Source organism: Oncorhynchus kisutch, linkage group LG15 (genome assembly GCF_002021735.2).
Source record: "Oncorhynchus kisutch isolate 150728-3 linkage group LG15, Okis_V2, whole genome shotgun sequence".
Classification (NCBI taxonomy): domain Eukaryota; kingdom Metazoa; phylum Chordata; class Actinopteri; order Salmoniformes; family Salmonidae; genus Oncorhynchus; species Oncorhynchus kisutch.
In genome coordinates, this window is record NC_034188.2 from 79,087,629 (window position 1) to 79,112,815 (window position 25,187).

Below are 25,187 nucleotides of genomic sequence, written 5' to 3' on the forward strand. Positions count from 1 at the left end.
CACCCACGAAACACAGGTGGGAAAAGGCTACCTAATTGTGATTCTCAATCAGAGACAACTAACGACACCTGCTTCTGATTGAGAACCATACCAGGCCAAACGCAAAACACAACATACAAAAACGAACATAGACAACCCACCCCAACTCACGCCCTGACCAACCTAAAATAAAGACATAACAAAAGAACTAAGGTAAGAACGTGACAATACCGTATATGGAGGAAATTGTATTTGCTAATTAAACATATTAAATGTTAAATATTTGTTGTTGTGGTAAGTCAGGTAACTTCAGGTAAACACAGGTAAACACAATCACATAAATTGACATCAATGAATAGAAATGGAATATATATATATCTGTCTAAGTAAAGGCTAAATATACATACAGTGGGCCAAAAAAGTATTTAGTCAGCCACCAATTGTGCAAGTTCTCCCACATAAAAAGATGAGAGAGGCCTGTAATTTTCATCATAGGTACACTTAAACTATGACAGACAAAATGAGAAGAATCCAGAAAATCACATTGTAGGATTTTTAATGAATTTATTTGCAAATTATGGTGGAAAATAAGTATTTGGTCAATAACAAAAGTTTATCTCAATACTTTGTTATATACCCTTTGTTGGCAATGACAGAGGTCAAAGGTTTTCTGTAAGTTTTCACAAGGTTTTCACACTCTGTTGCTGGTATTTTGGCCCATTCCTCCATGCAGATCTCCTCTAGAGCAGTGATGTTTTGGGGCTGTTGCTGGGCAACACAGACTTTCAACTCCCTCCAAAGATTTTCTATGGGGTTGAGATCTGGAGACTGGCTAGGCCACTACAGGACGTTGAAATGCTTCTTACGAAGCCACTCCTTCATTGCCCGGACGGTGTGTTTGGGATCATTGTCATGCTGAAAGACCCAGCCATGTTTTATCTTCAATGCCCTTGCTGATGGAAGGAGGTTCACTCAAAATCTCACGATACATGGCCCCGTTCATTCTTTCCTTTACACAGATCAGTCGTCCTGGTCCCTTTGCAGAAAAACAGCCCCAAAGCATGATGTTTCCACCCCCATGCTTCACAGTAGGAATGGTGTTCTTTGGATGCAACTCAGCATCCTTTGTCCTCCAAACACGAAAAAGTTATATTTTGGTTTCATCTGACCATATGACATTCTCCCAATCTTCTTCTGGATCATCCAAATGCTCTCTAGCAAACTTCAGACGGGCCTGGACATGTACTGGCTTAAGCAGGGGGACACGTCTGGCACTGCAGGATTTGAGTCCCTGGCGGCGTAGTGTGTTACTGATGGTAGGCAGTGTTACTTTGGTCCCAGCTCTCTGCAGGTCATTCACTAGGTCCCCCCGTGTGGTTCTGGGATTTTTGCTCACCGTTCTTGTGATCATTTTGACCCCACGGGGTGAGATCTTGCGTGGAGCCCCAGATCGAGGGAGATTATCAGTGGTCTTGTATGTCTTCCATTTCCTAATAATTGCTCCCACAGTTGATTTCTTCAAACCAAGTTGCTTACCTATTGCAGATTCAGTCTTCCCAGCCTGGTGCAGGTCTACAATTTTGTTTCTGGTGTCCTTTGACAGCTCTTTGGTCTTGGCCATAGTGGAGTTTGGAGTGTGACTGTTTGAGGTTGTGGACAGGTGTCTTTTATACTGATAACAAGTTCAGACAGGTGCCATTAATACATGTAACGAGTGGAGGACAGAGGAGCCTCTTAAAGAAGAAGTTACAGGTCTGTGAGAGCCAGAAATCTTGCTTGTTTGTAGGTGACCAAATACTTATTTTCCACCACAATTTGCAAATAAATAAATAAAAAATCCTACAATGTGATTTTCTGTTTTTTTTCTTCTCATTTTGTCTGTCATAGTTGAAGTGTACCTATGATGAAAATTACAGGCCTCTCTCATCTTTTTAAGTGGGAGAACATGCACAATTGGTGGCTGACTAAATACTTTTTTTCCCCCAGTGTATGTATATATATATGTATATTTAGCCTTTACTTAGACAGATGGAAACAACAGAGGAGGAGACAGGCAAGTGAGAGAACACAGGGATTGATCCCTGGTCTCCGATGCAGAGCAGTACATGACTGGCCAGTAGAGATACTGCTAGACCATGGGCTCTGCACGTCAAGTAAGAGATACTGCTCGACCACGGGCTCTACACGTCAAGTAAGAGATGATCAACGAGGGGCTATGTGTTCTATGAAAAATAATGAACGATGTGGAAGGTGTGTTCCACGACATGCTATTGGAGTGGAGCTAAGCTTCCACGTCATTCGTTATAGCCCTTCGTTGATTATCCCTGACTAACATGCTGAGCCTGTGGTCTAGAAGTAACTCTTACAGCCAGTCATATAAGAATCATGATTCATGCACTGTTTTGGTAATCAAAAAAATAACAATTAAGAACAATTTAACTTCAATTGTAGGTTCTTGATGGGTGGAGCCTTTCCCCTTCACTTTTGTCAGCTTACTTCTGTTTACTTACAGTATGTCTTATTTCACCAAAGACGAGGAGAGCGCTGTATATTCTGTCATATCAGACTGCATTCATACATTTGTTGTTGCTACTGTAGCATTCTTTAATAGGCCTTTATATTAACAGCCTATATAAAATTCATTATTCATGAATTACTGAAAACAATGTCACTTTTTGCTATAAGCGTTCGTAACTGGCTACGAGACGGGCAACATTAATTTACAAGGAGGATGGGATCCACTCAAATCATTTGGGTTCCAAGCTCCTTTCAGAGCATTAAAAGGCTGCATTGAGACAATGCCTCATCAAGGACCCAAGCCCAGCTCAGCTCATCTCTACCAATTTGTCGCTTAGTTTTCATGATGCTTCAGCAAATGTACATCACACCAGGGGCGTTGGAAGACACAATGTAAGTAACCTCATTTATGTCCCTCTAACTGCCCTAAACGCCTCTGCTGATCCTACAGCTTTTGTATGCAGTTATCATCTGTCCATGAACCAGATATATACTGTTAGCACTGAGGGGGTGTGCCTTAGCAGGAAGTCCACTGTGTGCAGTTCACCCTGCACTAACATAAATAACATGCTGCTAAGCTTCCCAGTAAAGCAATGAAAACAATCAAGCATCCCAGAAAAGTGCTAAATATAGCCAAGATTAACATATGTAGTCCACAATCATCTTGTTTGTCTTGATCACGTTGAGGGAGAGGTTGTTGTTCTGCCACCACACAGCCACGTCCATGACCACCTCCCTATAAGCTGTCTCGTTGTTGTCGGTGATCAGGCCTACCACTGTTGTGTCATCGGCAAACTTAATGATGGTGTTGGAGTCGTGCCTGGCTGTGCAGTCATGAGTGAACAGGGAGTACTGGAGGGGACTGAGCACACACCCCTGAGAGGCCCCTGTGTTGAGGATCAGCGTGGCGGATGTGTTGATACCTACTCATACCACCTGGGGCGGCCCGTCAGGAAGTCCAGGATCCAGTTGCAGAGGGAGGTATTTAGTCCCAGGGTCCATGGCTTATTGATGAGGATTGAGGGCACTATGATGTTGAACGCTGAGCTGTAACCAATGAATAGCATTCTCACATAGGTGTTCCTTTTGTCCAGGTGGGATAGGGCAGTGTGGAGTGCAATTGAGATTGCATCATCAGTGGATCTGTTAGGGCGGTATGCAAATTGGAGTGAGTCTAGGGTTTCTGGATAATGGTGCCTTTCAAAGCACTTCATGGCTACAGACGTAAGTGCTATGGGGCAGTAGACATATAGGCCGGTTACATTAGTGTTCTTGGCCACAGGGACTATGATTGTGTGCTTAAACATGTTGGTAATACAGACTCGGACAGGGAGAGGTTGAACATTTTAGTGAAGACACTGGCCAGTTGGTCTGCGCAAGCTCACAGTACACGTCCTTGTAATCTGTCTGGCCCTGCGGCCTTGTGAATGTTGACCTGTTTAAAGGTCTCACATCGGCTGCGGAGAGCATGAACACAGTCTTCCTGAAGAGCTGGTGCTCTCATGCATGTTTCAGTGTTACTTGATGAAGCCAATGACTGATGTGGTGTACACCTCAATGCCATCGGAGGAATCCCAGAACATATTTCAGTCTGTGCTAGCAAAACAGTCCTGTAGCTTAGCATCTGCTTCATCTGACCTGTTTTTTATTGATCGAGTCACTGGTGCTTCCTGCTTTAATTTTTGCTTGTAAGCAAGAGGATAGATTAAGAGGATAGAATTATGGTCAGATTTGCCAAATGGAGGGTGAGGGAAAGCTTTGTATGTGTCTCTGTGTGTGGAATAAAGGTGGTGCAGAGATTTTTCCCCTCTGGTTGCACATTTAACATGCTGATAGAAATTTGGTAAGATGGATTTAAGTTTCCCTGCATTAAAGTCCCCGGCTACGAGGAGCCGCTTCTGGATGAGCGTTTTCCTGTTTGTTTACGGCGGAATACAGCTCATTGAGTGCAGTCTTAGTGCCAGCATCAGTCTGTTGTGGTATATAGACAGCTATGAAAAATACAGATGAAAACTCTCTAGGTAGATAGTGTGGTCTACAGCTTATCATGAGATACTCTACCTCAGGCGAGCAAAACCTGGAGACTTCCTGAGATATCGTGCACAAGCTGTTATTTACAAGAATACATACAAAAATACACTTGACGTCATACACATTGGGCTGTTGTAAAGGAACAGTTTGGTGGCCTCATAATATACATTGGGCTGCTCTAAAGCGATAGTTCACTTGTTTCATACATGTGGGGCTGTTATAAACTGATAGTTCACCCAAGTTACACATTAAACAGATAACTGGCAAAATATGGATGATGGAAGAGAGTCAGCAACCGAAAACCTGGCTTCGTTTACCTGATCACAATTCAGTGTTAGCAAAATTTAATGGGAAAACTCTGAACAGTTTTGCTACATCATCTCAGTCACCATTGAATTACATGTTAATCTAAGGAGTTGATAATATTGCAAAAGTTGTTTTAACATTCGTAATCATTAAGTAGACTACACAGCAACACATATGTCAGGAGGTTCCCAGGTTAAATCAGCTAGGTGACAGACCTCTAGGACACTAAAGGGCTGTCCTTTACTGATAATGAGGCAATAAAAAGGTCCTGTCAGGGAGCCGTCACACAGGGTCACAACTGAAGGTAGCCTCCAGCTCTGGTCGTCGGCTGACATCCAGGAAGAGAGAAGTAGGCATGCTTTAATTATTATACAACGGGTGGGTCTAATCCTGAAGGTTGAATGGTTAAAAGGATATTCCAGAGATCTTGGGCATTATCACATAAATATGGTAGATGTAATTCATGTGTTTCCATTAGGCAAAGAAAAATGTGTGTTATGTTTAACAGTTGCAAAATATCTATATCTATATGTACATATGTATTATTTAGACTTTTGTTTTGTTCATTTTAGTTGTAGAGGTGTTCTTTCTGTCATATTTGTTGCAGTTCCAACAACATCATGTGCCTTGCAGTAGGCAACATTGTGCTCTTTTAATTCAGTATATTCATTGGACAAACATTTGTGCTGAAGACTATATGACTATTTCTGTATTATTTCAGGTGGGCTGCTTTCCAGAAGGCAATTACAAAATCATCCTACAGTAGTTATGGATACAAACTCTACATACATGTTGAGCATGGAATCACTGGCCATAGCTCCATCAGGTGTTTACCCAGCATTCCTTTTTGGAACCCTTACGTACTGTTTCATTGTGTTTTGTAACGTGACGGTTTTATCCACCATAGCCCTGGACAGAAAGCTGCATAAACCCATGTTTATCCTACTCTTCAACATGCCTATCAATGACTTGATTGGTGCTACAGCCTTCTTCCCTCCGCTGTTGGTGAGCATCCTGGCTCAGAACAGGTCCATCTCCTACCCTGCATGCTACCTCCAAGCTCTGCTCATCCACCTGTACGGAGCTGGCTCCTTAACTATCCTGACTGGCATGGCTTATGACAGGTATATCGCAATCTGCTGTCCACTGAGGTATAACTCCATCATGAGTTCCAATAACTTGATGAAAATCATCATTTTCATGTGGCTTTTGGTCATTACCCTGATTGTGGTTCTGTTGGCTCTGGTCACTCGCTTCAAGATCTGCAGAACAACAATAGTGGACATTTATTGTAACAATCCGTCATTGGTGAGGCTCATTTGTGATGACACTCGTATAAACAACTACTATGGGTTGTTGATAACAGCTGTCTTTCAGGGTGTATCGTTGATAGTGGTTATATTTACATATATCCAGATCCTGCTCAGCTGTGTCTTGAATAAGTCATCTGATGCCCGGAGCAAGGCCATTCAGACATGTGGTACACATCTTGTAGTGTTCTTATTCTTAGAGTTCAACGCCTGCTTTAGCCTGTTAGCTCATCGATTTGAGCAAGCAGCCCCTTCCTTGAGGAGGGCTTTTGGGGTGTCAGTTATGGTGTTCCCTCCCATTCTCAATCCCCTCATATATGGTCTAAAAACTAAAGAAATTCGGCAAAATGTTCTGGGTTTCTACAAACGGAAGGTATCTTCAGTTAAATGAGAATAAATACTGTGCATGAGTCTGTATAATACATGGCATGGGATTTAGACAGTTTTTAAGGCCTTCCCAATAAAATAAAGAAATCTTCCTTTGTAAATCAGTCAATGACAATTAGAATTGTGTTCCCTCTTTTTGCGCAAGACAATGACAACATTTTTTGGTTCAAAAGTGTAATGGGTTAAGATTGGTTATGGGTTGGCTACAGCATGTTGAGTAAGTTGTGTGTAACATGTTAAGATTGGTTATGGGTTGGCTACAGCATGTTGAGTAAGTTGTGTGTAACATGTTTTGTTTTGTCATTCTTCAGCATTTTAATAACAATAACAAAGACAGCACAAAATTGTGTGTGTGGTGTGTGTGTGTGTGTGTGTGTGTGTGTGGTGTGTGTGTGGTGTGTGTGTGTGTGGTGTGTGGTGTGTGGTGTGTGTGTGTGTGTGGTGTGTGTGTGTGTGTGTGGTGTGTGTGTGTGTGTGTGTGTGTGTGTGTGGTGTGTGTGTGTGTGTGTGTGTGTGTGTGTGTGTGTGTGTGTGTGTGTGTGTGTGTGTGTGTGTGTGTGTGTGTGGTGTGTGTGGTGTGTGTGTGTGTGGCTAGGGCCTGACTGACTTGACGTTCATATAGAATACATTTTTTATATATATATTTTTGTTTTATTGAACCTTTATTTAACTGGGCAAGTCAGTTCAGAACAAATTCTTATTTAAAGTGACCGCCTACCCCGTCATTGTAAATACAGTAGATTTCATTGTAACAAAAGCAGAAGACACATATCCGTTGTCTGCTCTACATGTATAATTAAGTTGTATTGTATAATTATTATGCCTGTACTTTGTTCCTGTGAGAAGGTATGCCTATTTGTGATAGAAAGACTAAGATTTACCTAGATAATGGCACCACAGTATAACAAGTCAATCATTTCCGTTTTTGAAAGGTGTACAGTAGGTTTTTTCAAGCATAAATCATTTATGGATCCCCTTTTTTTGAAATAAAGATATCTGAACTGGACCAATGGATAACTTTTTATCAAATCCATCATCTGTTTTGACACTGCAAGGCTTCGATCTCCCCCTGAAAGTGCCTTTGCTGCACTGAGCTGAATGCCTGTAACCTGGACCTGATTTTTACCATCGTCCTCAACAGGAGGCTCCTCCAGCCCATGTATCTTCTGCTGCTAAACCTTCCCATCAATGACCTTACAGGCTCCACGGCACTCTTTACGCAGGTCATCAAAGAGCTTTTACTTGACACAGGGACCTTTCAATACTCTGCTTGTTTCACAAGTTTTCTTTATTCATATCTATGGGACGGGAGCAGTGTTCATCCTGAATGCTATGGCACGTGACAGATATATTGGCATATATTGCCCTTTGAGGTACAACACAATTATGACCAATGCTCATTTCATGAAAATCATCACACTTATATGGGTGTGTGACTTGATTTTGATGAGGGGGCTCTTTTACCTGCTGCTTGGGTTACCATGCTGTAGATCTCTGATGACACAATCCTGCTGTGACAACACCTCCCTGTTGAGACTGGTCTGTTCTAACACAGCCATCAATAACATCTATGGTCTCTTTATTCCTGCCCTCATGCAGGTCATAGTTGTTTGGACCATTCTCTACACTTACTTTCATGTACTTGTCACATGTTTCAGGAACAAAGGATCAGCTGACACTAAAAGCAAAGTTCTGCAGACTTGTGCTACACATTTAATAGTTTTCTCCTCTTCACGTGTTTAGGGCTTCTCACCATTATTTCATACCGACTGAGCCAATTTCCCCCGCAATTACAGAGACTCATAGGGGTTTCCACATAAACATGTCTTTGGGATCGGTGTCCCTTCCATGGGACGGTTGAGCTAAGGTAGGCTAATACGATTAGCATGAGGTTGTAAGTAACAAGAACATTTCCCAGGACATAGACATATCTGATATTGGCAGAAAGCTTCAATTATTGTTAATCTAACTGAACTGTCCAATTTACAGTAGCTATTACAGTGAAATAATAACATGCTATTGTTTGAGGAGAGTGCACAATTTTGAACATGAAAAGTTATTAATAAACAAATTAGGCATATTTGGGCAGAAATGCAATGGATCAGTCTAAAACTTTGCACATACACCGATGCCATCTAGTGGCCAAAAACTGATTTGCACCTGGGCTGGAATAATACATTATGGCCTTTCTAATGCATTTCAAAGACGATGGTACAAAAAAAAAAAGAACGGTTGTTTTTTTCTTTTGTATTATCTTTTACCAGATCTATTGTGTTATATTCTACTTCATTCCTTTCACATTTCCATAAACTTCAAAGTGTTTCCTTTGAAATGGTATTTAGAATATGCATATGCGTTCCTTAAATACAAGGAATAGATCTATGTGTTATCAAGACAGAAAAGAGAAATAGGCAAAATAACATTTCGATTTAGAGCAATACAAAAATTAAATAAATTAACTGAGCAAACCAGAAACCTTTTGAGATATACATTTAAACACTATTTTAAAAATATTTAAATTTAATATATAGAAATGTTGTGGGGACTATAGTAGATGAATAATCAATATTTTTTAGATTGAGTATTTATTGGGTCATTATGTTAGTATATTATGTATGTTTGTGTGTTATATGTGAAAATGTGTTCGTATTATAAATTGTATTTTAATGTTTAAGGACTCTTGGAAGATTAGTCATAATGGGGACTAAAAGAGATCCACATCAAATCAAATCAAATATCCTTGCTCCAGTCCTGAGAAACAGGCAGTTAGATTTGGGTATGTCATTTTAGGCCAAAATTGAAAAAAATTGGCTAATCCTTAAGAGGTTTTAATATTCCTCCCAACTTTAAATCCAATCATATATTGTCTTAAAACAAATCAAAGTAAAAGTAATGAATTTCTTGCAGACAAAGATCTTTCCATCCTTGTCTATGTTTTCAGTGGTAGACATAGATTTGAAAATAACTCATTCATAATTAATCTAAATCTATATTAATTGTTGACATTTGTCACAATCTTTTTAGTGTGCTTGTATTTAGGCTATGTTGTTGTATTTTACAGTCTGAAAGCTTGATGTTCCAATTGTTGTTATGTTTATCTTCATAGCTGTAAATCCAAAGCCAATAAGGCATTCAGAGCACCCCGGGTTAACGGACATGGGAAATGATATAACAACCCTTGTTGGGTGCCATTCATTTTCGGCCCTGTGAAGCGAATGTTAATCAGAGACTGATATAGTTGGAACAAACTAAATAACCCTACAAATACACGTAAAAAATTGTATGTGGCAACCAACAACAGTCAATGTAAGTGGCAACCAACAGTCAATGTAAGTGGCAACCAACAACAGTCAATGTAAGTGGCAACCAACAACAGTCAATGTAAGTAGCAACCAACAACAGTCAATGTAAGTGGCAACCAACAACAGTCAATGTAAGTGGCAACCAACAACAGTCAATGTAAGTGGCAACCAACAACAGTCAATGTAAGTGGCAACCAACAACAGTCAATGTAAGTGGCAACCAACAACAGTCAATGTAAGTGGCAACCAACAACAGTCAATGTAAGTGGCAACCAACAACAGTCAATGTAAGTGGCAACCAACAACAGTCAATGTAAGTGGCAACCAACAACAGTCAATGTAAGTGGCAACCAACAACAGTCAATGTAAGTGGCAACCAACAACAGTCAATGTAAGTGGCAACCAACAACAGTCAATGTAAGTGGCAACCAACAACAGTCAATGTATGTGGCAACCAACAACAGTCAATGTAAGTGGCAACCAACAACAGTCAATGTAAGTGGCAACCAACAACAGTCAATGTAAGTGGCAACCAACAACAGTCAATGTAAGTGGCAACCAACAACAGTCAATGTAAGTGGCAACCAACAACAGTCAATGTATGTGGCAACCAACAACAGTCAATGTATGTGGCAACCAACAACAGTCAATGTATGTGGCAACCAACAACAGTCAATGTAAGTGGCAACCAACAACAGTCAATGTAAGTGGCAACCAACAACAGTCAATGTATGTGGCAACCAACAACAGTCAATGTATGTGGCAACCAACAACAGTCAATGTAAGTGGCAACCAACAACAGTCAATGTAAGTGGCAACCAACAACAGTCAATGTATGTGGCAACCAACAACAGTCAATGTAAGTAGATCATATTTTGAATAAACTAGTAAGGAGGTTTCAGGCCTGTAATTTTTATGGATTGGCAAGGTTTCACACGAAAATGTAAATCACGCTGTCAATTGGAAGATTTCAATTGCATTCTCCTCTTGTTCTCTCTCCTCATCTCCTTCTCAAAACCCATTGGATAAGAAAGCCAGAGGTCCCGCCCCTCTGACCTTCTCCTCCAATGGGTTTTGAGAAGGAGATGAGGAGAGCGGAGAGGAAGAAAGAAATATGCAATTGAGACCTTCCCTTAGACATCAAACTATGAGAGACATTTAAAGCAATTTGATGACTCCTATGAAGAATGCCATCCTGTGACATGTTTGATCATGGTTAAAACAGTCTGCGTTGAAGAATGCCATCCTGTGACATGTTTGATCATGGTTAAAACAGTCTGCGTTGAAGAATGACTCCACATTTTAAAATGCATAGGCACCACCTCATTTCATATTATTTGGTGCCTATCTTTCCTAATTCATTGGGATTACAGACTAAAGATCGATCAACACCACAGATGGCGTGAGACATGGACTCATCTTGACGTTACTTTTATTGATCGGTGAAAATGTGTCTAAAATTGATCAAATTATTTCCAATATCCATCTTCAATGTTGGTCTGATTTGGTTAAATAATGTTATTTTATCCAGTTTACACTCCAGTAGTCTTTCCCTGGATTCTCAAATACTAACATAAAAACTAGGGGTGGTAAGTAGCTGTTAAGTGGACCAGTAACCGGAAGTTCACTGGTTCAAATCGCTGTCTGTGCCCTTGAGCAAGGCACTTAACCCTTATTGCTCATGTAAGTCGCTCTGCTGAATGACTAAAATGGAAAAGTAATTGTTATACATCTCCTGCCATCCATCACACACACCTGCCTTCCCTCGTCACGGGGCGGCAGGGAGCGTTGGCCTAGTGGTTAGAGCGTTGGACTAGTAACCGGAAGGTTGCAAGTTCAAATCCCCAAGTTGACAAGGTACAAATCTGTCGTTCTGCCCCTGAACAGGCATTTAACCCACTGTTCCTAGGCCGTCATTGAAAATAAGAATTTCTTCTTAACTGACTTGCCTAGTAAAATAAAGGTACAATTTAAAATTAAATGTAGGCTTATGCATTATGTCTGGTGTATTTGGCTGTCTCTCCACATTAAAGATATGATATCAGTGTGCTTGTTGTATGATGACCTAGATGTAGGCCTAATTGTTCCTCTTCTCTCCATCTTCCAAACCCATGTTTCGTTTGTGGATACCACAAAACAAGACAGATTTCAAATGTATTGAATGAGACATACCCATTTCTACTTAGGTCTGGGATGCTGATTAGAACAATGTTGATGAACTGATAAAAAATGAACACACTTCGTTGTCCAAATTAGTTCATAGCACCCTCTAGTGACTTTGTTCTGCACCAAATATAACATTGAATATCGCTGATTGAGTCTGGAAATTCTCCAGTCGAGGACTTGATCAGCATCCTCTCAGAAAATATGGGTGGGTTTAGCCCACATGGCTTCTGAGGATTTGATCTGATGACTGAAAAATCATGTTGCATTGATAGCACCCTTCATCAGAGGACAGATTCATTTCAGTGCCATACAGGTTGAATCAATTACATAAAACAATACTACAAATGATGCAACTACAAATGCAAACTGAGAATGTGTCAGGAAAAGAGTGGTGGAAAGTGTAGTTTACAAATTGAAAAAATGATTCACATAATTTATTTGATATTTTATGAGAGAAGTGATATTCCAGCCGACAGTTTTCGAACACAAAACCAAAGTAAAAATGAAAATACTGTTTATGGAGGAAATTGTAATTCTGGTGACTTGAAACACAATCACATAAATTGACTAATCAATGAATAATATATATAAACCCTTTACAGATAGAAACAGAGGAGGAGACAGGCAAGTGGGACAACAGTAGACAGGGTGGATGCAGGGATTGATCCCTGGTCTGCAATGCAGAGCAGTATATGACTGGCCATGAGAGTGACTGCTAGACCACAGGATCTGCACGACGAGGAAGGAATAATCAATGACCTCAGTCTCCTCCTCACTGTGCCATTACAATGAGCCCATCCACCTATAGCTCCTCTTCTGGTCCCTATGCTTTCTAACATAGTGACTTTCCTATGCTTTTTATCATACATTCCTCTTGAGAATTATTTTCCTTGACAATACTAATGTAAACGTATAACAAACAGGACAACAAATAATTAACGTTACATTATTAAGTTACACTATTGACTTTTACTACTCTAACTGAACCTTTGGCCATGGAGAAAAGCTGAAGTAATTTCACTCTAATCTTTTTAGTTTTGATACCATATATTACTGGGTTCAGACCTGGAGGAAATATGACAAATATCATTCCTGCAAATGTCTGAAGTAGGAGAGGAGTGTTTGGTATTCGATACACAAGGACAACAATGATACCTGAGAACTCATAGATTAGAAAGACAAGCAGGTGTGTGGCACATGTATGCAAGGCCTTTAGCTTGGCATCAGAGTCACTACCTCTAAAGCATGTGAATAGAATGAGTGAGTAGGAGAAGACCACAGAAAAAGCCCCTGCCCCATGGAGTAGACCTGTGATAAATAAGCCATAGATGTTGTTCACTGTGGTTTCTGTTGCACAGGTCAGTCTTAACAGAGACATGTTGTCACAATAGATGTTCACGATAACTGTTTTACAAACAGGGAAACGCAACGTGAGCCCGAACAGGATCCCAACCAGTAGAAAGTCAATCAGCCAAGCAGAGGCAATGAGACTTACAACAGTGTTCCTAGTCATGATGGAGTGGTACCTTAGTGGATGACAGATAGCTATGTAGCGATCAAACGACATGATAGACAATATGAGAAGTGTAGCTCCGCCATACATATGAATACAGAAAGCCTGAATCAAGCATGCTGGGTAAGTGATGTGCCTATCTTCAGACAATACATCTGACATGACCCTTGGAATCATGGCGCTGATACCGATCAAGTCATTGATGGATAAGTTGAGAAGGAACAGATACATTGGCCCGTGTAGATTTCTGTTGAAAACTATAACCGCAAGCAAAGACAGGTTACCGAACAGTGTAAATAAGTAGACGAGAGAGCCAATTAGGACAGTCAAATATTTCCCTTCAGAAGACAAGTCTATTTTGCCCATTATGAAAACAGCGTTGAGTACATCTATGGTTCGGTTCCCCATCCTCCTGTAGCGTTGAACCTCACGGCAGCTTGAAGAATTCTAAAAATGTCCCAAAACATTAACTTAAATGAACAGCAATTGTTATTGACTGATAGCCTTGGAGATGTAGAGTGCATAACATGGAAGCATGTGGTTACATGTATATTTATAAGAAAGCTGATCCTGTGCTTTGTGGTTCTACAACCTTACCTCAAAATATTATTGGTCTGTCATTAATAATGTATTAATGGATTTTGGAGGTGGTGATTGGACAATATAATTCAAGGGTGTCAAACTTATTCCATGGAGGGCTGAGTGTCAGTGGGTTTTTGGATTTTCCTTTAAATTAAGACCTAGACAACCAGGTCAGGGGAGTTCCTTACTAATTAGTGACCTTAATTCATCATTCAAGTAAAAGGGATGAGCAAAAACACACAGATACTCGGCCTTCCATGTAATGAGTTCTCTTTTTTTTAACCTTTATTTAATTAGGAAAGTCAGGTAAGAACATATTCTTATTTTCAATGACGGCCTAGGAACAGTGGGTTAACTGCCTGTTCAGGGGAAGAACGACAGATTTGTACCTTGTCAGCTCAGGGATTTGAACTTGCAACCTTTTGGTTACTAGTCCAACGCCCTAACCACTAGGCTACCCTGCCACCCCATTTGAGACATTATGTAAATGATTAGATCATCTCTTTCAGAATGCAAATGTCATATCAGGATGCCAACTACAGCTGAACTAAGACTTTTCGTACATTTACAAAACGTATAAACCTGGCACATGAGATTACATATTCAGATTTAAGAAATTATTAACTATTCTTAAAAATAAGCATATTCCATTGGGAGCCTTTGTTCTCTAGTGCAATAAACTTCCCACAATCAGAAAATATACTATACTCTAGGAACAATGGCTCTTCTAATCTTCATTAAAACCTTTAAAAAAAACATTTTCACTTTATTTGCTATTAGCCTGTTTATGCACTCACTGCAGTAAAACATTTAATAAAGAACGGACAGGAAACGAGATGGGAACAGCATCAGCAAACTGATAATACAGACAAAAAACTAGGAATGCAGCAGTGGGGAACAGAGCAGGGAACTGACACATATAGGGGAGGTAATAAACAGGTGATGAGTGAGTCCAGGTGATCAGAGCAGGGAACTGACACATATAGGGGAGGTAATAAACAGGTGAGTGAGTCCAGGTGATCAGAGCAGGGAACTGACACATATAGAGGAGGTAATAAACAGGTGAGTGAGTCCAGGTGATCAGAGCAGGGAACTGACACATATAGAGGAGGTAATAAACAGGTGAGTGAGTCCAGGTGATCAGAGCAGGGAACTGACACATATAGAGGAGGTAATAAACAGGTGATGAGTGAGTCCAGGTGATCAGAGCAGGGAACTGACACATATAGGGGAGGTAATAAACAGGTGAGTGAGTCCAGGTGATCAGAGCAGAGAACTGACACATATAGGGGAGGTAATAAACAGGTGATGAGTGAGTCCAGGTGATCAGAGCAGGGAACTGACACATATAGGGGAGGTAATAAACAGGTGATGAGTGAGTCCAGGTGATCAGAGCAGGGAACTGACACATATAGGGGAGGTAATAAACAGGTGAGTGAGTCCAGGTGATCAGAGCAGGGAACTGACACATATAGAGGAGGTAATAAACAGGTGAGTGAGTCCAGGTGATCAGAGCAGGGAACTGACACATATAGGGGAGGTAATAAACAGGTGATGAGTGAGTCCAGGTGATCAGAGCAGGGAACTGACACATATAGGGGAGGTAATAAACAGGTGATGAGTGAGTCCAGGTGATCAGAGCAGAGAACTGACACATATAGGGGAGGTAATAAACAGGTGATGAGTGAGTCCAGGTGATCAGAGCAGGGAACTGACACATATAGGGGAGGTAATAAACAGGTGATGAGTGAGTCCAGGTTATCAGAGCAGAGAACTGACACATATAGGGGAGGTAATAAACAGGTGATGAGTGAGTCCAGGTGATCAGAGCAGGGAACTGACACATATAGGGGAGGTAATAAACAGGTGATGAGTGAGTCCAGGTGATCAGAGCAGGGAACTGACACATATAGGGGAGGTAATAAACAGGTGATGAGTGAGTCCAGGTGATCAGAGCAGGGAACTGACACATATAGGGGAGGTAATAAACAGGTGATGAGTGAGTCCAGGTGATCAGAGCAGGGAACTGACACATATAGGGGAGGTAATAAACAGGTGAGTGAGTCCAGGTGATCAGAGCAGGGAACTGACACATATAGGAGAGGTAATAAACAGGTGATGAGTGAGTCCAGGTGATCAGAGCAGGGAACTGACACATATAGGGGAGGTAATAAACAGGTGATGAGTGAGTCCAGGTGATCAGAGCAGGGAACTGACACATATAGGGGAGGTAATAAACAGGTGAGTGAGTCCAGGTGATCAGAGCAGGGAACTGACACATATAGGGGAGGTAATAAACAGGTGAGTGAGTCCAGGTGATCAGAGCAGGGAACTGACACATATAGGGGAGGTAATAAACAGGTGATGAGTGAGTCCAGGTGATCAGAGCAGGGAACTGACACATATAGGGGAGGTAATAAACAGGTGATGAGTGAGTCCAGGTGATCAGAGCAGAGAACTGACACATATAGGGGAGGTAATAAACAGGTGATGAGTGAGTCCAGGTGATCAGAGCAGGGAACTGACACATATAGGGGAGGTAATAAACAGGTGATGAGTGAGTCCAGGTGATCAGAGCAGGGAACTGACACATATAGGGGAGGTAATAAACAGGTGATGAGTGAGTCCAGGTGATCAGAGCAGGGAACTGACACATATAGGGGAGGTAATAAACAGGTGATGAGTGAGTCCAGGTGATCAGAGCAGGGAACTGACACATATAGGGGAGGTAATAAACAGGTGAGTGAGTCCAGGTGATCAGAGCAGGGAACTGACACATATAGGGAAGGTAATAAACAGGTGATGAGTGAGTCCAGGTGATCAGAGCAGGGAACTGACACATATAGGGGAGGTAATAAACAGGTGATGAGTGAGTCCAGGTGATCAGAGCAGAGAACTGACACATATAGGGGAGGTAATAAACAGGTGAGTGAGTCCAGGTGAGTCCAATATTGCTGATGCGCGTGACGAGGCAAGGCAGGTGTGTGTGATGGATGGCAGGAGTGCGTGATGCAGGGCAACCTGGCGCCCTCAAGCACCAGGGGGAGGGAAGAGCTGGAGCAGACGTGGCACTCCTATGCATTTAACCTAGGTATTTGAAAATCCTGTCAAGTACAATTTGGTTGACTATTTGGTTTTTACAAATACTGAAATATTGAAATAATAAATACAAAAATATTGAAATATCAAATACACATGTTTGCTATAGACATGCTTTGGCAGGGCCATGGTTGTTCAGGCCTTCATCAGAACAAAGCCATGGAACTTGGTAAGTGATGAACCACATGTTCTGCAGATAAAGCACCGAAACAGTAAAAAAGAAAGAGAGAGATGGTTACTTAAGGCTATTTTATGGAAGGATTTTATAGTGGTTTTATAGTGAAAGTGAACTGTCTTTCACATGATTCATACACTATTTTGGTATTATATATTTTTTTAAGAACAATTTAACATGAATTGGATGTTCTTGATGGGTGGAGCCTTTCCCCTTCACTTTTGTCAGCTTACTTCTGTTTACTTACAGTATGTCTTATTTCACCAAAGACGAGGAGAGCGCTGCATAGTCTGTCATATCAGACTGCATTCATACATTTGTTGTTGCTACTGTAGCATTCTTTAATAGGCCTTTATATTAACAGCCTATATAAAATTCATTATTCATGAATTACTGAAAACAATGTCACTTTTTTTGCTATAAGCGTTCATAACTAGCTACGAGACTATTGTAGCAACATTCATTTACCATGTTGATACCTTCTGGAAACAAAGCTTGGTTTATAAGGAGGATGGGATCCACTCAAATCATTTGGGTTCCAAGCTCCTTTCAGAGCATTAAAAGGCTGCTTTGAGACAATGACTTATCAATGACCCAAGCCCAGCTCAGTTAAACCCTACCATTGTGACACAGAGCTGGCATACTGCTTTAGCAGATGTACATCATACCAGGGGCGTTGGAAGACACAATGTAAGTAACCTCATTTATGTCCCTCTAACTGCCCTAAACGCCTCTGCTGATCCTACAGCTTTTGTATGCAGTTATCATGTGTCCATGAACCAGATTTATACTAGCACTGAGGGGGTGTGCCTTAGCAGGAAGTCCACTGTGTGCAGTTCACCCTGCACTAACATAAATAACATGAGCATGTCTACATCTGCTAAGCTTCCCAGTAAAAGCAATGAAAACGATCAAGCATCCCATAAAAGTGCTAAATATAGCCCATATTAGCATATGTAGCTTAAGGGACAAGGTTCATGAAATCAATCATTTTCTAGTAACAGATGACATTCATATTCTGACAATCTCTGAAACTCACTTAGATAATACCTTTGATGATACAGTGGTAGCAATTCATGGTTATAACATCTACAGAAATGCCAGAAATGCCAGGTGGAGGTGTTTATATTCAGAACCACATTCCTGTAAAGTTTAGATAGGATCTCATGTTAAATACTGTTGAAGTAATATGGCTACTGGTTCATCTGCCTCACCTAAAGCCCATTCTGGTAAGAAGCTGCTTTTGAAAACCAAGTGCTATCAGTCAGTATGTGAAATGCTTGATGATGTATGTGATATCAACAGAGAGGTATATTTTATGGGAGATTTAAATATTGACTGGCTTTCATCAAGCTGCCCAATCAAGAAAAAGCTTAAAACTCTAACTATTACCTGCAACCTGATTCAGTTTAACTGTCAACCTACCTGGGTAGTTATAAACAGCACGGAAAAACAAACATCAACATGTATTGATCACATATCCTTCCTGTTTGGCCCTGTCCGAGGGTATCATCGGATGGGGCCACAGTGTCTCCTGACCCCTCCTGTCTCATACTCCAGTATTTATGCTGCAGTAGTGTATGTGTCGGGGGGCTAGGGTCAGTTTGTTATTTCTGGAGTGCTTCTACTGTCCTATCCGGTGTCCTGTGTGAATTTAAGTATGCTCTCTCTAATTCTCTCTTTTTTTCTCTCTCTCGGGGAGACCTGAGCCCAAGGACCATGCCTCAGGACTACCTGGCATGATGACTCCTTGCTGTCCCCAGTCCACCTGGCCGTGCTGCTGCTCCAGTTTCAATTGTTCTGCCTGTGATTATTATTATTGGACCATGCTGGTCATTTATGAACATTTGAACATCTTGGCCATGTTCTGTTATAATCTCCACCTGGCACAGCCAGAAGAGGACTGGCCACCCCACATAGCCTGGTTCCTCTCTAGGTTTCTTCCTAGGTTTTAGCCTTTCTAGGGAGTTTTTCCTAGCCACCGTGCTTCTACACCTGCATTGCTTGCTGTTTGGGGTTTTAGGCTGGGTTTCTGTACAGCACTTTGAGATATCAGCTGATGTAAGAAGGGCTATATAAAGACATTTGATTGGATTTGATCTTAACTAATGCAGCAGAAATTTGCTTTAAAGCCGTAATCAAATCCATTGGCTGTAATGATCCATGGACTGAGCCTAATATAGTGTTTAAGAGGTCATACAATACGTTTTGTAGTGGTTCCTATGTTGTTGATGTAAATAATATTTGTTGGTCTGTGGTGTGTAATGAAGAGCAACCAGAAGCTGCATTTGACACATTTATGAAATTGCTCATTCCAGTTATTAAAAGCATGCACCCATGACTGACTGAAAATGACTCTAAAAACAGTTAACACCCAGTGGATTGATGAGGAATTTAAAATGGTATGGTTGAGTGGGATGAGGCAAAAGGAATATGGACCCCTACAAATCAGCCGGGCTAGACAATCTGGACCCTCTCTTTCTAAAATTATCCTCCGCAATTGTTGCAACCCCTATTACTAGCCTGTTCAACCTCTCTTTTGTATCGTCTGAGATCCCCAAAGATTGGAAAGCTGCCGCGGTCATCCCCCTCTTCAAACGGTGAGACACTCTAGACCCAAACTGTTACAGACCAATATCTATCTTACCCTGCCTTTCTAAGGTCTTCGAAAGCCAAGTTAACAAACAGATCACCGACCACTTCAAATCCCACTGTACCTTCTCCACTATGCAATCTGGTTTCCGAGCTAGTCATGGGTGCACATACAGGTCGCAGTGGTTGGTAGTATATTACGGCTTTGGTGACAAAACAGATGGCACTGTGATAGACTGCATCCAATTTGCTGAGTAGAGTGTTGGAGGCTATTTTGTAAATGACATCGCCAAAATTGAGGATTGGAAGGATAGTCAGTTTTACGAGGGTATGTTTGGCAGCATGAGTGAAGGATGCTTTGTTGCGAAATGGAAGCCGATTCTAGATTTAATTTTGGATTGGAGATGCTTAACGTTAGTCTAGATGGAGAGTTTACAATCTAACCAGACACCTAGGTATTTGTAGTTGTCCATATATTCTAAGTCAGAACTGTCCAGAGTAGTTTATGCTGGTCGGGCAGGCAGGTGCGGGCAGCAATCGGTTGAAGAGTATGTACTTAGTTTTATTAGCATTTAAAATCAGTTGGAGGCCCCGGAAGGAGAGTTGTACAGCGTTGAAGCTCGTTTGGTGGGTTATTTAACACATTGTCCAAAGAAGGGCCAGATATATACAGAATGGTGTCGTCTGCGTGGACGTGGATTAGAGATTCATCAGCGGCAAGAGTGACATCATTGATGTATACAGTGAACTGAGTCAGCCCGAGAATTGAACCCTGTGGCACCCCCATAGAGACTGCCAGAGGTCCGGACAACAGGCCCTCCCGATTGACACTGAACTCTATCTGAGAAGTAGTTGATGAACCAGGTGAGGCAGTAATTTGAGAAGCCAAGGCTATTGAGTATGTTGATAAGAATGCAGTGATTGATAGGGTCGAAAGCTTTGGCCAGGTCGATGAAGACAGCTGCACAGTACTGTCTTTTATCGATGGTGGTTATGACATCATTTAGGACCTTGAGCGTGGCTGAGGTGAAGACATGACCAGCTTGGAAACCAGATTACATAGTGGAGAAGATACGGTGGGATTCGAAATGGTCGGTGATCTGTTTGTTAACTTGGCTTTCGAATATTTTAGAAAGGCAGAGCATGATGGATATAGGTCTATAACAGTTTGGGTCTAAAGTGTCTCCCTCTTTGAAGAGGGGGACGACCGCAGCAGCTTTCCAGTTTTTGGGGATCTCAGACGATACGAAAGATACAAATACACATACAAATACAAAATAAAACCGCCTGGCTTTTATGAGAACCTATGCAAACTATATTCCCATTTTACCTTTATTGTACAATGCATTAAGTACTTGTTGCTCATAGAAAGATTGTTGATCATTCAGGAACTATAGTTTCGTCATTTGAAAATATTACATGAAGCATCAAATAGCAGTTTTATACAGGTCAATTGAATCTGGGGCACATTGTGTCTCAACGTTCAATCTCAACATTGAGCATGAGGTCCACAACATGATTTGGAGCTTGATCATGTGCAGATTACAGTTAACACGCTCTGTTAAAAAGGTGTTTTGTTGACTTGACAGCCGACACCTGATAGGAATGAACATTCATTCTTAGTTAGTTGACTCCTATAAGGATTTAATCATTTATTTATTGTGCTGTGTATACCATAGACAACAAATGTGTAGTATTGTCCTCTTCTACAGTGCCTGAACAGAAAATAAAATGTATCTGTACATATAACAGTGGATACATTTCTGTAATGAGCTCGGTAGTGTGAGCTCCTCTCTATCTGTCTCTGTTACAACTGAAATGAAGCTTAGAGATGTTGCTATGACAAAGCACCCAATGGAATTATGACACAGTGGTGTCATCATAACCTTCACCTCATAGGTTGCCTCTGTGAACACGTGTCATTGGAGGGTCTCTCCTCACCTTAGGCCTTGTTATTGAAGAGTACACTTACCAACCATGTGTATACTGTAGCAACCACAATGTTTACTTTCTTTTAAACTTTGCTCATTAGGTTAATGAATGCTTTGTTTACAGCAGAGTTGTTCGGAAGGGTGCGGCACACATGCTCCTCTCCTGGGTCCCTCTACCTCCCTACTTAGCCCTGGTAATGGACCTCTATGGAACGGCTGACAGCAAGTGCCTCAGGTTATTGTGTCAGTCATCTGTGAAAGAGTGGCATGGGGTCACCTCAGCTGGAATGGCTTTGGTCACACTGTACCAGTTTTGAGTTGGGCCACCTAAAAAAAAAACTAGTTCAACAGCCTTTTTGAATTTACCCACCTTTTTGTGTTGAATGAAATTCCAATTTTGAGTTGGCCAAACTTTGTTCTGACTAAATGGGACAAGTTGATCGACTATGGATTTTTTTGTTAACAGATTTCTATTTAAAATATTTTGTTTTGTTTGAGACAAGTAAATAAATGTTGTACGTATCAAATGAATGAACCAGACAGTGGTCTCTTTCAAATCTATCAACACTGACCACCAGAGTGACTATCATAAATCATATGGCTTCCTCCAGCAGTTCTAATGTTCTGTCTGTTCACTGAGCCAGTGTCCATCCCATGTGGGCACAACTACTGCAAGGCCTTTGTCAAAAGATATTGGGATAGCACTGGCCTGTAGCACTGACCCTGGAGGCAGAACTGAGTGGTTTCCGATATATTATCCTTGTTTTTTTGTCATAATTTAACAGAGAGGCTAATGAGCGTAAACATTTGTCAAAAGAGATAATTAGGCCCTGATATGATAAAATACGATGGCGATAATTAGGTCCGTAGATCTATTAACAACATTACATTTAGTGAGTTGTTAATACATAAATATGTGCTTGTTTTCTCACTTTAATTAAACCAAAACGACAGACTGCTTACAAAACATTGTTAAAAGCAGAGGTGCAATTGGTGTTCGGTGTTATTGATGTTGGTACAGTGGGTGTTCAGTATTATTGACGTTGGTACTGTTACGGTTTTCTTCCGTTGAAGGAGAGTCGGACCAAAATGCAGCGTGGTTAATTCGATACATCTTTAATGAAGACACACGATAATACAAAACAACAAACGGAACGTGAAAACCTATACAGCCTATCTTTTATTTATTTATTTTATTTATTTTACCTTTATTTAACCAGGTAGGCAAGTTGAGAACAAGTTCTCATTTACAATTGCGACCTGGCCAAGATAAAGCAAAGCAGTTCGACAGATAAAACGACACAGAGTTACACATGGAGTAAAAACAAACATACAGTCAATAATGCAGTATAAACAAGTCTATATACAATGTGAGCAAATGAGGTGAGAAGGGAGGTACAATGGTGAAATACAAAACACTGAGACAGGAACAATCACCCACGAAACACTCAAAGAATATGGCTGCCTAAATATGGTTGACTATGGGAGACTCCGACAGAGCTAAACAGGCAGGAGACTCCGACAGCGCTAAACAGGCAGGAGACTCCGACAGCGCTGGAGAGGAGAAAGGCTCTGGCAGCGCTGAACAGGCGAGGCGCACTGAAGGCCTGGTGCGTGGTGCTGGCACTGGTGGTACTGGGCCGAGGACACGCACAGGAAGCCTGGTGCGGGGAGCTGCCACCGGAGGACAGGTGTGTGGAGGTGGCACTGGATAGACCGGACCGTGCAGGCGCACTGGAGCTCTTGAGCACCGAGCCTGCCCAACCTTATCTGGCTCGATGCCCACTCTAGCTGGGCCAATACGAAGAGCTGGTATGTACCGCACCGGGCTATGCACCCGCACTGGAGACACCGTGCGCTCCATAGCATTACACGGTGCCTGCCCGGTCTCTTTAGCCCCCCGGTAAGCACAGGAAGTTAGCGCAGGTCTCCTACCTGGCGTAGCCATACCCCCTGTGAGCCCCCCCCCCCAATACATTTTTGGGGCTGACTCTCGGGCTTCCATCTGCGTCGCCGTGCTGCCTCTTCATACCAGCGCCTCCCCGCTTTCACCACCTCCAGTTCTTCTTTGGGGCGGCGATATTCTCCAGGCTGTGCCCACTGTCCTTTTCCGTCCAATATCTCCTCCCAAGTCCAGAAGTCCTGTGATCGCTGCTCCTCACGATAAACAGGGGGAGTTGGCTCAGGTCTGAACCCTGACTCTTGCCACACTCTCCCTGAGCCCCCCCCCAAGACATTTTTGGGGCTGACTCTCGGCTTCCTTGCCAACCGTGTTCCCTCGTATCGCCGGCTCCTATCTCTGGCTGCCTCTGCTCTCCTAAGTGCCTCCACCTGTTCCCAAGGGAGGCGATCTCTTCCAGCCAGTATCTCCTCCCAAGTGTAACAACCCTTGCCATCCAAAACATCTTCCCATGTCCATTCCTCTTTTCGCTGCTCCTGCTGTTGCTGCCTGTCACCACGCCGCTTGGTCCTGGTGTGGTGGGTGATTCTGTTACAGTTTTCTTCCGTTGAAGGAGAGTCGGACCAAAATGCAGCGTGGTTAATTCGATACATCTTTAATGAAGACGACACACGATAAAACAAAACAACAAACGGAACGTGAAAACCTATACAGCCTATCTGGTGAAATACAAAACACTGAAACAGGAACAATCACCCACAAAACACTCAAAGAATATGGCTGCCTAAATATGGTTCCCAATCAGAGACAACGAGAATCACCTGCCTCTGATTGAGAACCGCCTCAGGCAACCATAGACTTTGCTAGAACACCCCACTAAGCCACAATCCCAAAACCTACGAAAAAACCCAACACACAACCACACCACAAAATAAACCCATGTCACACCCTGGCCTGACCAAATAAATAAAGAAAACACAAAATACTAAGACCAGGGCGTGACAGGTACAGTGGGTGTTCAGTATTATTGATGTTGGTACAGTGGGTGTTCAGTATTATTGACGTTGGTACAGTGGGTGTTCAGTATTTTTGATGTTGGTACAGTGGGTGTTCAGTGTTATTGATGTTGGTACAGTGGGTGTTCAGTATTATTGACGTTGGTACAGTGGGTGTTCAGTATTATTGATGTTGGTACAGTGGGTGTTCAGTGTTATTGACGTTGGTACAGTGGGTGTTCAGTATTATTGACGTTGGTACAGTGGGTGTTCAGTATTTTTGATGTTGGTACAGTGGGTGTTCAGTGTTATTGATGTTGGTACAGTGGGTGTTCAGTATTATTGACGTTGGTACAGTGGGTGTTCAGTATTATTGATGTTGGTACAGTGGGTGTTCAGTGT

General features: G+C 41.8%; 2 protein-coding genes and 1 pseudogene across 2 annotated transcripts; 2 read left to right on the forward strand and 1 right to left on the reverse strand.

Moving 5' to 3' along the window:
- The first annotated feature begins 5,561 nt into the window (after positions 1 to 5,561).
- On the forward strand, positions 5,562 to 6,904 carry LOC109904898 (putative gustatory receptor clone PTE03). The gene has a single exon (XM_020502009.2). The coding sequence runs from the start codon at positions 5,602 to 5,604 to the stop codon at positions 6,532 to 6,534; it is 933 nt and encodes a 310-aa protein (XP_020357598.2). The 5' UTR covers positions 5,562 to 5,601; the 3' UTR covers positions 6,535 to 6,904.
- A 445-nt stretch (positions 6,905 to 7,349) lies between these two features.
- Positions 7,350 to 8,350, forward strand: LOC109904899 (olfactory receptor 4D1-like; annotated as a pseudogene).
- Positions 8,351 to 12,560: 4,210 nt separating this feature from the next.
- LOC109904900 (olfactory receptor 52D1-like) lies at positions 12,561 to 13,997 on the reverse strand. The gene has a single exon (XM_031789422.1). It carries the CDS (start codon positions 13,917 to 13,919, stop codon positions 12,948 to 12,950), a length of 972 nt encoding a protein of 323 aa, XP_031645282.1. The 5' UTR covers positions 13,920 to 13,997; the 3' UTR covers positions 12,561 to 12,947.
- Positions 13,998 to 25,187: the final 11,190 nt, after the last annotated feature.